Source organism: Leptopilina heterotoma, unplaced genomic scaffold (assembly GCF_015476425.1).
Source record: "Leptopilina heterotoma isolate Lh14 unplaced genomic scaffold, ASM1547642v1 Lhet_474, whole genome shotgun sequence".
NCBI classification, from domain to species: Eukaryota; Metazoa; Arthropoda; class Insecta; order Hymenoptera; family Figitidae; genus Leptopilina; species Leptopilina heterotoma.
The window spans coordinates 408,366-424,296 of NW_025111100.1; the positions used below are offsets into that span (position 1 = coordinate 408,366).

The following is a 15,931-nucleotide window of genomic DNA, read 5'->3' on the forward strand; positions in this document are numbered from 1 at the left end:
CACAAAGTACTCTCACTTTATGTCCGCAACTCCTGAGGTCAAATAACATAAAGATATATCAAAAAATCGAACTCGAAAAATTTTAGTATTACAATACATCCTCTATGAGGAAGTAATAATTAAGTAATTTTTTTTAAATTAAAGCTTAAAGTCTGTACTTTAATGATAAAATAAAGGGATTGTTAAAAAATGAAATTTTAAAATTGTTATTAACAATTCTTTAAAACAATTGCAAATTCAAGAATGTTCTCAATATTTCGGGAAAATTAAATTACCCTGTATTGATGTGCAAAACTCCAAGAATTAACTTAAAAAAAAATTTCGCCTGTATTTTGGCAGAAAAATCTACACAACTTTTATAATATAGAAGGTTACTGATTTTTCTTTTTTTAAATTAATCCTTGGAGTTTTTACATAATTTTTCAAAGTCATTTGATCAATATTTTATTTAGACATTTTTAAAAAATGATAATTTTCAATGTTTTACAAAAATTTTAATGACTTCTAAAATACTGAATGCTTTTTAATGATTTTAGGCTTATTTTAAAGGTGATTTTCTCCAGAATGAGAATTTTTTATAGGCATTAACGTGTAATTTTTTATAGAAAATTCAATTCGATAAACTTAAAATTAAAAAAATTTTAAACAATCTTATTAACAGAAAAATAATTTTTAAAATATAAACATATGTTTTTATTAAATTAAGATTTAATTAAAGGTCACATTAAGGTTTTATTTTGTGTGTTAAAGGACTAGAAGTGGGCGCGCGTCGCGCGCCCTTTTGGTTCTAGTATAAACAATATTAATTAACAAATAGTTAAGTTTAGTTCCTCTCCACTAAATGTTTTTTTCCACATTTTCTTTTTAATTAAAGTTCATTTCAAGAATGTATGTCCTTTTTGTTTAAAAAGTAACATATTTTAATTGTTATAAACAATATTAATTAACAAATGGTTAACTTTGATTCCTCTTAACTACAAATTTTTTTTACGCTTACTTTTTTATTTAAGTTCATTTCAAGAATATATGTCCTTCTTGTTTAAAAAAACTTATTCAAATTGTTACAAACATTATTAATTAACAAATAGTTAACTTTTGTTCCTCTCCACCAAAAAATTTTTTTCCTTGTTTACTTTTTTATTTAGGTTCATTTGATTTATATAGGAATGTAAGTATAAGTATTTAGTTTAATTTCACAGCTTATTTAAAAATAGGAGTTATATTTACATTCTTATATTTTTAGATGAACCTAAATAATAAAGTACGCGTGAAAAAAAATTTTTTTTTGTGAAGAGGATCAAAAGTTAACTATTTGTTAATTAATAATGTTTATAACAATTTAAATAAGTTATTTTTTAAACAAGGAAAGGACATATTTTCTTTAAATAAACCTAAATAAAAAATTATTCATAAAAAAAAACATTTTTTGTGGAGAGGAATTAACGTTAACTATTTGTTAATTAATATTGTTTATAGTAATTTAAATAAGTTACTTTTTGAACAAAAGGGACATATATTCTTTAAATGAAGTTAAATTAGAAAGAAAATGTGAAAAAAACATTTTTTAGTGAAGAAGAATCAAAGTTATCTATTTGTTAATTAATATTGTTTAGGTATAACAATTTAAATAAATTATTTTATGTCTTATTAATTGTCTGGTGGTCATACTAGATTAATTTGAACTGATTTAAATCATGTGCAATAACGGAATAAGAAAATAAACGTCCTTTTTCAAAAAATTGTATTAATTTGTTTAAAACAAAAAATTATAAACAATTAATAACTCAAACATCGGCCTCTATGGATGTCTTAAAAATTTATTCTCCTTTAATTTAAAAAAATAACACTCAAATCGGTTAAAAATTGTAGGCTGTAGACATTTTTAAACAGTAAATTGTAAAAAAATTCCACTGTGCGGTGCATGCGCGCAGTATGCAGCGCTCGACAAATAGTCAAATTATGAAAAAGCTTTTCATTTGCACTTAGATTTCTTTTCAGTTCTTGCTTACCTACATTCTAAAGAACATTTAGCAAAAAAAAAATTTTTTAATCGTGTGTAGAAAGCACTTAAAACTGCATTTGTTTATAAAAAAATTATAAACAAATAAAAAAAAATAATTTATTCAAATTTTTATTTTATTATTTGAAAGTACATTTACTCACTGATATAACCATACATTTTTGTTCAATTTATGCAAAAACTCAATTAGTTAGGGTAATGTCACCTTGAGTGGACCGCCTAAGCTTTTTTTCTAAAAAATTTTTTGACAGCAAATTAATCGGAGGTTTCTATTCCAAGCTTTAGTTTAGATCCCTAGATAAGTGTTTATACCATAATAGCTTTGATTTTCTTTTATTTAGAAAAAACAATTGAATATAAAAAAATTGCAAATTTTTAAGGAATGAAAAAAGTGTAACCTTGAGTGGACCACTCCTAAAAAATTTTAAAAGTTATTCTAAATTCTTTAATGTATTTAATATTTCTGATATATTGAAACAAAATTCATGCTTATGCAGCTTCAGACCATGTTTGTGTCGCAATGTTTACAAGTGAAACCATTTTCAATAATTTTGGCACATATCACATTAAAATCACAAAAAAATTAATAAAGAACATAAAACAGTTTCAAACCAATTTATTGTCAATTTATTTCCATAAAAATGGTAAACTGACATTAAAAATATAAAAAACAGGCAGTCTAATCATGGTTATAAACAGTGGTCCACTCATGGTGACATGCAACTTTTTATGGCAGACACCAAAATTTTTTTTTGAGTCAAAATTATCACTTAATTAAACTAAGACAATCAATTCCAATGTCCAAAGTAGTAGGAAAAAAATAAGTTACCTTTTAAAACTTAAATTTTGCACTACTTTTACACTTCCGAATCACTTTACTCATTGTAAGAGCGACTTCTTTTTTGGTTTGTGTTCTTAAAAATGCGTTACATCAAACAATAACGTGTATGATTATCGCGGAACATAAATTCTTACTGTTTCTAGATGCGGTGCTGCTATTCGTTCTATTTATTTCACGTTTTCGCTGTCAGATAACTTAAAAACTCAGGTGGTCCACTCAAAGTGGCGGTCCACTCAATGTGACATTACCCTACAATTGTTTTATTAAAAGGGTTTAAAAATCTTTAATTAACAATAAAAAATATAAATAATTTAAATATTTTTGAAATACTCCGTGAAAAAATTACTAGATACTAGTACATTCAAATACAAATACTTATTTAAAATTTTCCAATTTTGCGAAAATAGGGGGGCCACTTCAGGAATTTTTACTCAATGGTAAATTTTTTCCATCAAACATAGGTATTGTTTCTAAAGCATCGCGTACTGAGACTTGTTGATTATTTGGTAGGGCCATGTTTTCTTCAAAATTGTTATTAATTTCAGAACTGTTAAGAGAATTATTGTCACAATTGTCGTTTGTTTTAATTTCGTCAGTCAAAGTATTATTTAAGCTTTTATTTGAATATTGTTCAGTTAAGGTTTTTTCTGTAATGGTATTTTCACTATCGTTTTTGTGACTGTCAGAAGAATTATCGTCACTGCTAAAACGTTGTGATTGAATAAAGCCAGGGTCAAATTGTTTTTGTATTTCTTCGTGATTAGGGGTTTCTTTAGAATATCTGGGCGTACTTGTATGCGGTTTTTTTTAATTAGGAATTCCCGAATTTAATTTTAAATCTGGATTATTTTTTACTTGACAACGAGTTAAATGTGAATAATCGGTAGTATTTTTATTCGAAGAAGACATTAAAAAATGTCATAATATTAATTTGATAATCTCGTTTTGGAAAAAACTTATATATTGAAAATATTTGTTTTTATAAAATTTGAATATTTTCTGGGAAATAACTAATAGTAATGTATATAAGGTGTAGGCAATTGATTTCTATTTGCTTCACGTAGCACGTGTGTTTATTATTCTTAATGAATTATTTTTTTTTCGATGAAAATATCTATATCACTTTCGTTTGACAATTGGAATATGGACAGATATAAAGAATGTTTAAATATGTAAATTGGAACTCAAGCAGATATTTTCAAAGTACTTATTATAATGCAGTAAATATTATGAAATTAAGTGTGAGTAATAAAATAACAATTTTATAATTATATATATTTTTTGCTAAAATTTTATTATATTTTTGTTAATAAAAGATGTAATTTATTATTTATTTTATTATTATTTTTATTAATATTAATTTTATTTATTATTTTTATTTATTATAAATTTATTTAATTTTTATTTTATTTATTTATTATTTTTATTTAAATTAAATTTATTAAAATGTAAAAATTTATAAAAATTTTGAATTGTTATTGTTATTAATAATTTATTTATTGTTTCATTTATGTTTAACTTAATTTATTACTTTAAATTATTATTTAATTATATGAATTAATTAATTCTGTTAAAAAAATTTTTATCAAAAAAGGTGAAAATTTATAAAAATGTTAATAAATGTTATTATTTATTAATTTTATTTTCATTTAATTTTAAATTATAATCAGAATTACATAATTTTAGACCAAAAATGTAAAAATTTATAAAATATCACAAATTATTATTTATATATTTGTTATTCTTCTGAGCCTCCAAGACAACGTTTTTAAGCACTACTGCATTAAAACGGTCACGTCTCATCCTTCGGTCTTTGCGTGCTTCTTCCGTACAGGTTAATCTCTGGTAGAACTTCTCATCTTTTCTGGCCGCTGCTGCGTGCTTCTCCTTGACATCCCGTATGAGCGATGTTATGCTTCTCAGTCCATCCTTAATTGTCATATTGACATTCCTCTTGATCTCACAGGATTTCAGCATCTTGCTGACTTCATCCTCCATTTTTTAAATGCTCGCTGCCTCATCCTCCCGCAGCTTAATGCATTCCTCTCGATCTTCATTGCATCTAGCAATGTCAATCGCAGAAGCATTACTGAAGACAGAAATGCAGCTGGCTTGACTCGTCACGCTGCTCGTACTTCCTCGTCTATCTACTCTTTCCAAGATAATTCTTGGTACCACCGACACGTTGTTGCCCTCCTGCATCCTTGGGCCACTGGCCACCGTCCCCACGCTCGAAAGCGCTTGACGATCGGAACCAGTGAGGGATTTAGCCGTAGAATTACCCCGCAGGTACTCTTCTTTTTTTTACAAACGCTCATAATTAATGTTTTTGGTTTTAAAGTCAGGGAACCACCCTGTTGCCTGTCCTTTAGTGAAAAGCTTCGCCACCACAACAAGGTTTACCGAACATATACAAGATGCCAGTTGTGTCTGGCAGCGAACCCACTTCTCCCAACTCATCAAAGAAATCAATCATGTCTGGCAGTGGACCCACTTCTCCCAGCCCATCAAAGAAATCGATGATGTTTGGCAGTGGATCCACTTCTCCCAGCACATCAAAGAAATCAATGACATTTGGCAGTGGATCCGCTTCTCCCAGCACGTCAGACATCAATGACATTTGGCAGTTCGGTAAAAATATGTTATAAATTTTTATTATTATTAATGTTTATTAATTTATTATTATTTATTTATATTATTCTTGTTTAATTTTTTAATTAGTATGTAAATTATTTAATTCTGTTTAATTTTTCTGTCAAAAATGTGAGAATTTGAAAAATGTGTAACGAACCGAATTAATTATTTAATCGCAGTGACTTAATATTCCGTGATTCAAATGCCGATGTTCGATTGCTAACTATCGATTATCGACCTTGCGGCGTATGAATCGATACGATACTTTTCGATATTCATAGAGCAGACGACAAAACCGCGTGCTAAGCAAAAACGACGCCGACCGGCAGATTGTCGCGAGCTACGACGAAAGACTGTTGCGAACAGCATATAGGAACGCACGAAAAGCGTAACCATTGTGTAACTTAATTGTATCTAAATTCTCTATCAGTTTATGTTCAATAAATAGTTATCTTGTTTGTTAAAAAATAATCGCAATTAGTGTCTTGTTTACTAAGTGCCCTTTGTCTTCCACTACGGAATATTTTCGAGCCATCGCAGAGAGCCAGCGTTACCGGTAAGTCCATCTTTCCCACATGGCCATTGTCTTGCAGTACTTGCAAACATTCTTTCTCTGCTCTCTGCCGTTGTAACTCCACCCAGAGGATTTTCAACAAAACTTGTGCCAGTGTGAATCGTGCTTCTCATTCGCGAGTCGAACCCGTTCAATAATAATAACTTATAAAAGTCTAACTTAAATCTCGTGAATAGGGATGCCACAAATGGCGCCCAACGTGCTTTTACTTGAAAATTAAATTCTTAATTAAATTACAAGTAAAATTAAATTTTCTTTTGCTTCGTTCACGTACTTCGAAAACTGCTAAAGAAACTTACATTTTCGAAATCGCGTCGCAAACAGCACAGGCACATGTTGGACGAAAATTCTCAAAATTTGTTTATAGCTCGCACAATCTCAAATTTTAAAAATTAAATATCGCTTCTAAACATCATGCTGCTTTAATTTACCAAAATAAATTACGCTTAATTAAGCTTGTAATAAAACGCATCTACTTTAATATATTTCTTTTGCTTGTACAACTTCGCTTAATTTTTATATACGCAACATTTTTCCAGCTTAATTTTTTTTACAACTACGCTTTTATTTCTTGTAAAAATTCGCTAACTATTTGTCTTTTATACAACCCCGATTTTCAATTATTTTTTTTGTGTGTAAAACTACTCTAGCTCACATGAGATTTTACAATTGATTGCCAGAAACAAAATTAAAAATTAAAATTTTGTTCATTGCCTATGATAATATTACCATGGAAATCTTATTTCACTCAGAATAAAATACTTTTCGCCCAAAATCGCTTCTATAGAACACTTGATTCAAAGTTCGATAACGCGATCAAAACACAACTGTGTTTACTACTACAGCTCAATTGTTTTCTACGGGCTTAGTCATTCCCTTATAAAGGAAAATTATTCTGAAATAAGAAATTTAAAATCATGAAAATAAAATCACGCAACTAAAAAAAATAAAATTGAAACAAAAATAATTTTTTTTTGGACGTATTAATAAATTTTCGATTGTTAAAACAAAGAATAATTTTCTTTTCTCTTAACAATTAAAAATCTTTTAACAAAATCGTTTTCAGTGAACACTCGATTCGCTTTTCGATAACGCGATCAAAACACAGCTGTGTTTACATCCACAGCTTGCCATTGTTCCTCACATGTTTGGTCATTCCCTACAAAATTAAAACTTCTCCAAATTAAAATATTAGGAATAAGAAAATAAAAACTCGTATAAAATTAAAACCACTTAAAAATTAGAAAAATTATTCAAACTTAAATAAATAATTTCTCCAAAATACAATAAAAAAAAAAATTAATTAAAATTTTTTTTTTCTCTCTTCAAACAATTTTTTTTTCTCTTTTCTTACAATTATCAAATAAACACAAATTTTCTTTTCTCACATGACGAAAAGAAATAAAACGCCAAAACAAGGAGGAATCACAACTAGATTGCGTGCAAAAAACAACAACATGTACAGGACACCCCCCCTGTCGAATCAAAGCAATAATTCGGAAACGAATTCTCCCCACCCGAATCCTTCAACGCAAAGTGACCAAAACGTGCTCACAGTAGAAAATGATACCGCGTCATTAGAGATAGCGACAAACAACGTTCCACCGGTTCCACACACAAACCCCGCAGCAATGAATGAAACGCAAAATCATCCAGAAAATCGCACTAGCGATCTGGATAAATCATCCTCTGCAGCACCTGGTACAGGAACCACCCCAAAAATTTCAATTCCAACGCGCCGTGGTCGGAAACCGAAAAATAAAACGCCTACCTCTAACGCAGCAATCAAACAAATCCTCACACGTTTTGATAACATTCACGCGACCCAAGTAACACAAAACAATGATTTTAAACGTCACATGCAACATATGCTCGACCGTAATTTAGACGAATCTCGCGAACAATTAAATCAATTTTACAATGAAACTCGCCGTGTAGTTCAAGAAGCTAGGTTAGAAGATCTAAAACACAACAGAAAAGAATTAACAACCCTTAAAAATGAAACATTTCAATTAATCCAATCAAATCATTTAGAAATAAACAATTTAATTAAAGAAAATAGGAAAGAAGTAAATAAAATGATAGAATCTCTCTCGCAAAAAATTTCGGGATTGCAAGTCAAACAAACACCATCCCCTTGGCATGATTCTCGATGGGAATCAATCGACAACGGTTATCACGCTAGCACACAGCAGGTATCACAACCTACATCCCTACCATCTACGAGTACCACTACTACAGTGACAACTACGAATACAGGGACACATGCGACATTCAGTTCGGGTATAGCAACAGCTCTCCCCCCACCACTGTCTACAACACCTTCCGTGCGCGCTACTCTTCGCAACCGTACACTGCAATTCACCGAACCGCCAGAAATTCTCGTCTCCCCCCCACCTTCTGACAGCGATCCTTACGAAACATCTCACATTAACACACAGGAACCTATCACGAGACCCCCACCAAATTTTTATAGGCAAAATCACAATTTGCATAAAACCATAAAATCTTGGGACCTAAAATTCCCAGGACCGCTCGACGCAGACGAATTCATCGACGAATTTGAACGCAAATTACACGTTTCAAATATCAATCCCGATGACGCGCTCGCGACGATGTCCCAAGTACTTGCCGAATCCGCGTACACTTGGTTCGCCACATTCCGCAATTCTTGGAACACGTGGAATGAATTTTCAACCAAATTCCGATCGATATTTGGTGAGTCAAACGACGATCAACGCATTACAAATAAAATTCAACGCGCCGTCCAACTCGAAGACGAGTCAGGAATCGAATTCGTCATAAGAATAGGTTCCCTATATAATAAATTACAACAAAAAGTTGCGGAAGAAAATCAACTTGACAAAATTTACTCGGCCCTTCATTCTGACTTAATTTTGCAATTTGATCGCGACAGTTTCACAAATTACGACGGTTTAATTCGCAAAATTCGCAAATACGAAGAAAAAATAGCAACAATGCAATTTACTTCAAAAATTCGCGAACAAGACTCGAAAAAAACTCGTAACTCCCGCGGTAAAAATCAATTAAACGCAATTGAAACTTCCCCGCCCACAATTGATCCCGCTCAACAAAATAAATCGGAAAAAGAACCAAAAGCGGAAAATGCGTCAAAAAAATCAAAAAATAACAAAAAACCAAATAAAAGCGAACCAGAAGTTAGTTTAAATAAAGTAGAAATTTACAAACAACAAATTAAAAGATTAGAAGCAAAATTACCAACAAGCGAAAAACAAAAATCTGAAAATAATCAGAGCGGTAAGAAGCCACCTGCCTCCCCACCACCGGCCCGTAAATCACGCCGCCGATCCACTTCTAGATCTTCTCGCTCCTCACGTTCCGTGTCTTCGCGACGAGAGGGGGGAAAACGTAGATCGCCAGCGCGTAGAACTCGTGACCACAGTAGAGACACGAAACGAGACAAAGACCGCAGTGACGGACGCAGACACGAAAATCGCAACCAACGCGGACGCGGAAATAAAAACGGATGGAATGGTCGTGGTCGTGGTAATAATAATTATGATTATTACCAATACCTTTCGCAATTCTGCCAACCCGGCAACGCGCAACAACCATTCACACCCCCGCAAATACCCTTGCCACCTCAAGTACCACCTTGGTTCGGCAATCGCGATTTTCCAAACACCCACGGTTTCAATGCACCTAACCCTTTTTCGCCAAAAAACGAGATAGATGCAAGGAGAGATTAAATCTCCCTGGCGAACAAATAATTAATTCAAATAAAAATTCGGAAAATCCCAACGATAAAATTGTAAAAATAGATAACCGCGATATTTTTGACAACCATGTAACACCAAGTTGCAGTCACACCGCAAAGGACTCAACGTGTATTCCTCAAAATGCATCAACGCTTAATCAAGCGCATGCCAGTAGGAATTTCACTAGTGACTCCGAAAGCGAATACGATGACAATTGCTACTCGGAATCCGAGACGGAGTACTCAGACTCAAGCGATGAGCTCATCCCCACTACCGCACACACTAAGACGGCAGAGGTGAGCATACACTCGCTTACGTCGAAGCCCTTGTCACAACCAGCTGTTGGCTTACTAGCAGCAGCCAGTAAATTCAAGCGCTTAGTACACAAAGGGCCTGCATTGCCCTTACCGCCACAAAAACGGAACACGATAACCACAACAATAAATATCGGCGATAAACAAATTATCGGTCTTCTCGACACAGGTAGCGATCGTACCTTTATGTCTGGAGAATTATACGACCAAATTAAAGAATTCGCGAACGGTGACCCAATTCAAGATGCAATAACTCGTGCAGGCGTACAATTAGCTCAACGCGACCACGTAGCCGCGCCCCGTTATTCCGCAAAATTTGATGTTACAATTAACGATTGTACTGGCGAATTATGGTTCGCAGTCCTTGATGGACTGACCACGCCCATAATATTAGGCATGGACTTCATAACCGCATGGCAAGTCGTCATAGACGCCAGTAAAGGTTATTGGTCCATCGAAGATTCAAAAACACAGAATCCTTTTATCCCAGCAAATAACTCGCGTAATTTTCTAAATTCGGTGCAATTATTAGAATTAACACCCGAACAAAGAAAAATTTTAGATGAATTTGTAGATAAAAAATTATCAAATTTCGCAGAATATACCGGCATCACGAACTTAGCAACTCACGTAATTGAACTGACGGATCAAACCCCGTTTAAACTCAAACCTCACCGTTACAGCTTAGAAGCAAATAAAATAATAAATGATCAAATTGATAAATACATCGAAAAGAAATTTATAATTAGAAGCTTCGGTCGATTCGCGAGTCCTATTGTTTTAACTTATCGTAAAGATGGCAGACCAAGAGTTTGCATGGATTTCCGAAAATTAAATAAAAATACTAAAAAATCTGCATATCCTTTACCGCGCATGGATACTATCCTTGACGCGTTATTCGAAGCAAATATAATCAGTACAATAGATCTTACTGATGCATTTCACCATATTCCAATTCACCCAGATTCACGCGAATATACCGGTTTTGTAGTACCCGGACGTGGACAATACGAATGGGTTAGAATGCCCTTTGGCCTCACTAACTCACCAGCCACTTTTCAAGAATTAACTGATAGGCTGAAAGAAAAATTTGTCGAACACATTCGCACGAACAATTTACCTGAACAATATATAGATCAAGTACACGCGTATCTCGATGACTGGATTATTATTTTTAAAACGTTCGATGAACACCTTTTATTGTTAAATATTGTCTTTGATATTCTTCACAAAGCAGGTTTAACAATAAACCGAGAAAAATCATTTTTCGCAAAATCCTCTGTCGAATATCTCGGCTTTGTTCTCGACAAAGAAGGTCTTAAACCCAATCCGAAACGCGTAGATCCAATTCTCGAACGTCCTACTCCCCGTAACCGCAAAGAATTACGTCAATTTAACGGCTCCGTAAATTGGTATCACCGTCATTTACGTAATATCGCGCGAGTACAAGGACCGTTAAATAAATTAGCAAGTCCCAAAGTACCGTGGAAATGGACGGAAGAACACGAAAAATCTTATCAGGAAGTAAAAAATCTATTAAAACATGCTTTAACGTTAAATCCGCCGCGACCAAATTTACCATTCTTCTTATACACAGATGCAAGCGACACCGGCATAGGTGCAATTCTCACTCAAAAAGACGGAGATATTGAATATCTCATCACATGCCTGAGCAGACCTTTGAGAGGTGCAGAGTTAAATTATACTACCACCGAGAAGGAATGCTTGGCCGTGATCTTTGCGATTAAGAAATTGCGATGTTATCTCGAAGCGACAGAATTTACGGTAATTACCGATCATTCAAGCTTAGTCTGGTTGCAAAACTTAAAAGATTCGCGAGGTAGACTTGCGAGATGGGCATTAGAATTATCGGCAAATAATGCGAAAATTGAACACCGCAAAGGTACAACCAACGAAGCAGCTGACACTCTATCGCGCCTTTACGAGAACGTCTCGGAAGACACGCCCTCCTCACAGCTAAGTCACACCCACAGCGTATCTTGGTACGACGAGATGGTTGAACGTGTGCGTAATACCCCCACGCGTTACGAACGATACAGACTCGACTCAAACAGTGAACTGTACTACTACAAACCAAACCAACTCAAAGAAACCATAGGCGATAACAACGCATGGAAGAAAGTGTTAAAAGAAAATGAAATACTCCCGATTATTTCCAAATATCATGACACCCCACAATCCGCACATCAAGGGATTAATAAAACTTATTTGTCAATTATTAATCATCATTATTGGCCCGGTATGCGCGAAGATATTAAAAGATATATCGAAAAATGCGAAATTTGTTTAAAATGCAAACCCAAAAACAATCCCCCTCAAGGACTTATGTATCCGCGTAAATTCAATGAACCATGGGATATTGTTTCATTGGACATTGTAGGACCACTTCCGCGATCCAAATCAGGAAAATCCTTCATTCTAGTTTGCGAAGACATTTATACGCGATATATCGAATGCTTCGCCTTGACAAAAGCCGACGGTCCAAAAATCGTTAAGTCATTAAACACTTTAATTAACAAATGGGGAACACCCAGAACATTTGTCACAGACAATGGAACCGAATTCGTCAATCGAAATATTGCGAAATTCTTAAACGAAATTGGTTCTGACCAACGCACGACCCCGGTTTATCACCCACAATCTAACCCCGTCGAACGCGTAAATCGAAATCTAAAAACGATGATCGCCAGTCTTCTTGGCGAAAATCAACGCGAATGGGATTTGTTGTTAGAAGAAATACAATTCGCTTACAACACTACCGTCCATTCCTCTTTAGGTGTAACTCCCGCATTCTTAAACTTCGCTCGCGAACCAAGACGCACGGGAGAACAAAAGCTCGAAACTAACGCGAAACCGACAACTGACGATACAACTAATGACTGGTTAGAAAGGATAAAACGCATAGATGACCTTCGTGCAAAAGTTCAAAAGTTAATGACTAAAGCTTGTGAAAAACAAAGAAAAAATTATAATAAGAATCGCAAAAATGATATAGAATTCGAACTTGGCAATTTGGTGTTCTATCCAAATAATAAATTGTCCAAAGCAATTGAAGGATATAGTTCAAAATTAGCACCTCGATACAAAGGCCCAGCCATTATAACGGAAAGATTATCCCCCGTGGTGGTAATTATCAGCGACACACATGGCAAGAAAATTGGCAAATATCATGTGAGTGATTTAAAACTCGCAAAAAGGGGTCTTCGATCGCAAAACAACTTGTAAATTTTCTTTTCAGATTCATCATGGATTCACCCAACGACGACGCCAGCAGCTCAACCAGTCTGTCTGAGATTCCGGTAACCCAGATTTCTGCGATCTCTGAAGGTGGAGGCCAGCTAGAGTTTGACCAGCAGCCTTCTGATCTAATCGCGATAAACAAGGCAAATTTCGATTACATCGTAAACTCGCGCCAAGAGTTTTTCAACCAGTTGATTGAAGCAAATCAAACACTCAATATACTTCGCGAGAGACTCGATGCAACTGAAGCAACACCCCCCATCAATGGCATCGCGGACATGGCAGCACATTACAAGATGCTGTCAGAACTACTCCAAGAAAAGCAGAATCTCGCGGAACAACTGGCGAAATGCAAAGAGGAAGCCGACAATTCCAAATCCGAAGTCGCAAAACTGAAGAAGAAAGTCGATTCTCACGCAGCCGACTATTACTCACTACTGGACGACTATAATTACATGGAGAAATTATATTATCGAACTCGCGATCTCTTCAAACATAAGATCACCGAAGTCTTTAAAATGCAGTCGGAGTTACGCGAAATAAGAATCCGACCAAGAGCACCAAAAGGATGCCTAAATTGCAGCGAACAAGGCCATAGTTTCAAGGTATGCCGAAAACCATACAACCAACGCTTTTGCCAAATCTGTCACAGCCCAGATTTCAGCACCGAAGAATGTCCCTGGCCGCATGTAGCAGACGAGAAATTTGATGTTCCAGAACACCAGAGGTGTAAAGGTTGTAAACGTCCCAAAAACTTGCCTGACGTCTGTTGCGTTGAATGCCGAAGAAGAGAAGTAGAGCGCAGGACTGCGAAGAGAGACCTAGAGATGCTCGAAGCCACCAACCAAGCGAGCAACATGCAAGTGACCTTCAAACCGCCACCTGCAAGAACTACCAACACAATCGCGAAGCTGATTTCTTCGACAAAATCAATGGAAATTCCGACCAAGTTATCACCTCGCGCGGATCTTGTTTTACAAGCAGCAATGCAAACCGAGAGACCATTACACGAACCGACCATCGAAATTAATAACGATGTTCCCAAGCCAAAACCTCCCACAACGCGAAAACTCTCTGCTACGTTTCCACCTACACAGATTGCAGCCATGAAGGAAGTCCGAGATCCCAACAAAGTTCTTTCACCTCTCGACTCCGACGACAATAATGCCGAGTTATGGAAAACATTATCTCAAGCATATGAGTTAGGCATTAACGAAGAAAAAGAAGAAGAAGAAGAGTAAATTGCGAAAAATTCGCGAAAACGAACTTTAACGGTGCTTAAAGACTCTAGTTTTTTTGTTCCAAAGACACTAAGTGCTATGACTAAAATAAGTGTTTACGTTTGAAATATCAATTACTATACTTATATTTTTCGTTAAAAAAGGTTTTTTTATTTTTCACATAGTATCTTTATATATTTTGCTATTCTTCTGAACTTCTTTTGCGCTACATGGAATACACATTCCAGAAATATTTTTGTACTCTTTAGCTATATTTGTCTTTATGACTTTGAAAGATAAAAATAAAAACATTATACTTCGATAAATTAACAATTTATTCCCTCAAAAGAGAACGAATGTTAACAAGTACTAATCTTTCTTTTATTTTCAGAAATAAGTTATTGTTCACTTATCCAATTGAAACTTAATAATTTCTAATTTTCATTTTTAAACAAATTTTCGCTTTTCTTTAAGTAAAATTTTAATTTTTCAATTCCAATTTTTCTTATTCGCAATGGCCAATTAAGATGGACTAACATTGCGAAAACATTTTTGTATGTTCTACTAATCATGTTCTTTCAGCGCTAAGTATCGAATACTGCAGTAACTCCGCCTAAGTGAGGGGGAATGTAACGAACCGAATTAATTATTTAATCGCAGTGACTTAATATTCCGTGATTCAAATGCCGATGTTCGATTGCTAACTATCGATTATCGACCTTGCGGCGTATGAATCGATACGATACTTTTCGATATTCATAGAGCAGACGACAAAACCGCGTGCTAAGCAAAAACGACGCCGACCGGCAGATTGTCGCGAGCTACGACGAAAGACTGTTGCGAACAGCATATAGGAACGCACGAAAAGCGTAACCATTGTGTAACTTAATTGTATCTAAATTCTCTATCAGTTTATGTTCAATAAATAGTTATCTTGTTTGTTAAAAAATAATCGCAATTAGTGTCTTGTTTACTAAGTGCCCTTTGTCTTCCACTACGGAATATTTTCGAGCCATCGCAGAGAGCCAGCGTTACCGGTAAGTCCATCTTTCCCACATGGCCATTGTCTTGCAGTACTTGCAAACATTCTTTCTCTGCTCTCTGCCGTTGTAACTCCACCCAGAGGATTTTCAACAAAACTTGTGCCAGTGTGAATCGTGCTTCTCATTCGCGAGTCGAACCCGTTCAATAATAATAACTTATAAAAGTCTAACTTAAATCTCGTGAATAGGGATGCCACAAATGTTATAAATCTTTATTATTATCAATGTTTATTAATTTATTATTTATTTATTTTATTCTTTTAATTTTTAATAAGTATGTAAAT

At 34.4% G+C, this 15,931-nt stretch overlaps 1 protein-coding gene across 1 annotated transcript; it reads left to right on the forward strand.

Annotated features, from left to right (window-relative positions):
* Window positions 1-5,667: 5,667 nt before the first annotated feature.
* On the forward strand, window positions 5,668-15,723 carry LOC122507581. Its single transcript, XM_043620377.1, has 2 exons — window positions 5,668-6,051; window positions 13,383-15,723. Exon 2 carries the CDS (start codon window positions 13,390-13,392, stop codon window positions 14,623-14,625), a length of 1,236 nt encoding a protein of 411 aa, XP_043476312.1. The 5' UTR covers window positions 5,668-6,051; window positions 13,383-13,389; the 3' UTR covers window positions 14,626-15,723.
* Window positions 15,724-15,931: the final 208 nt, after the last annotated feature.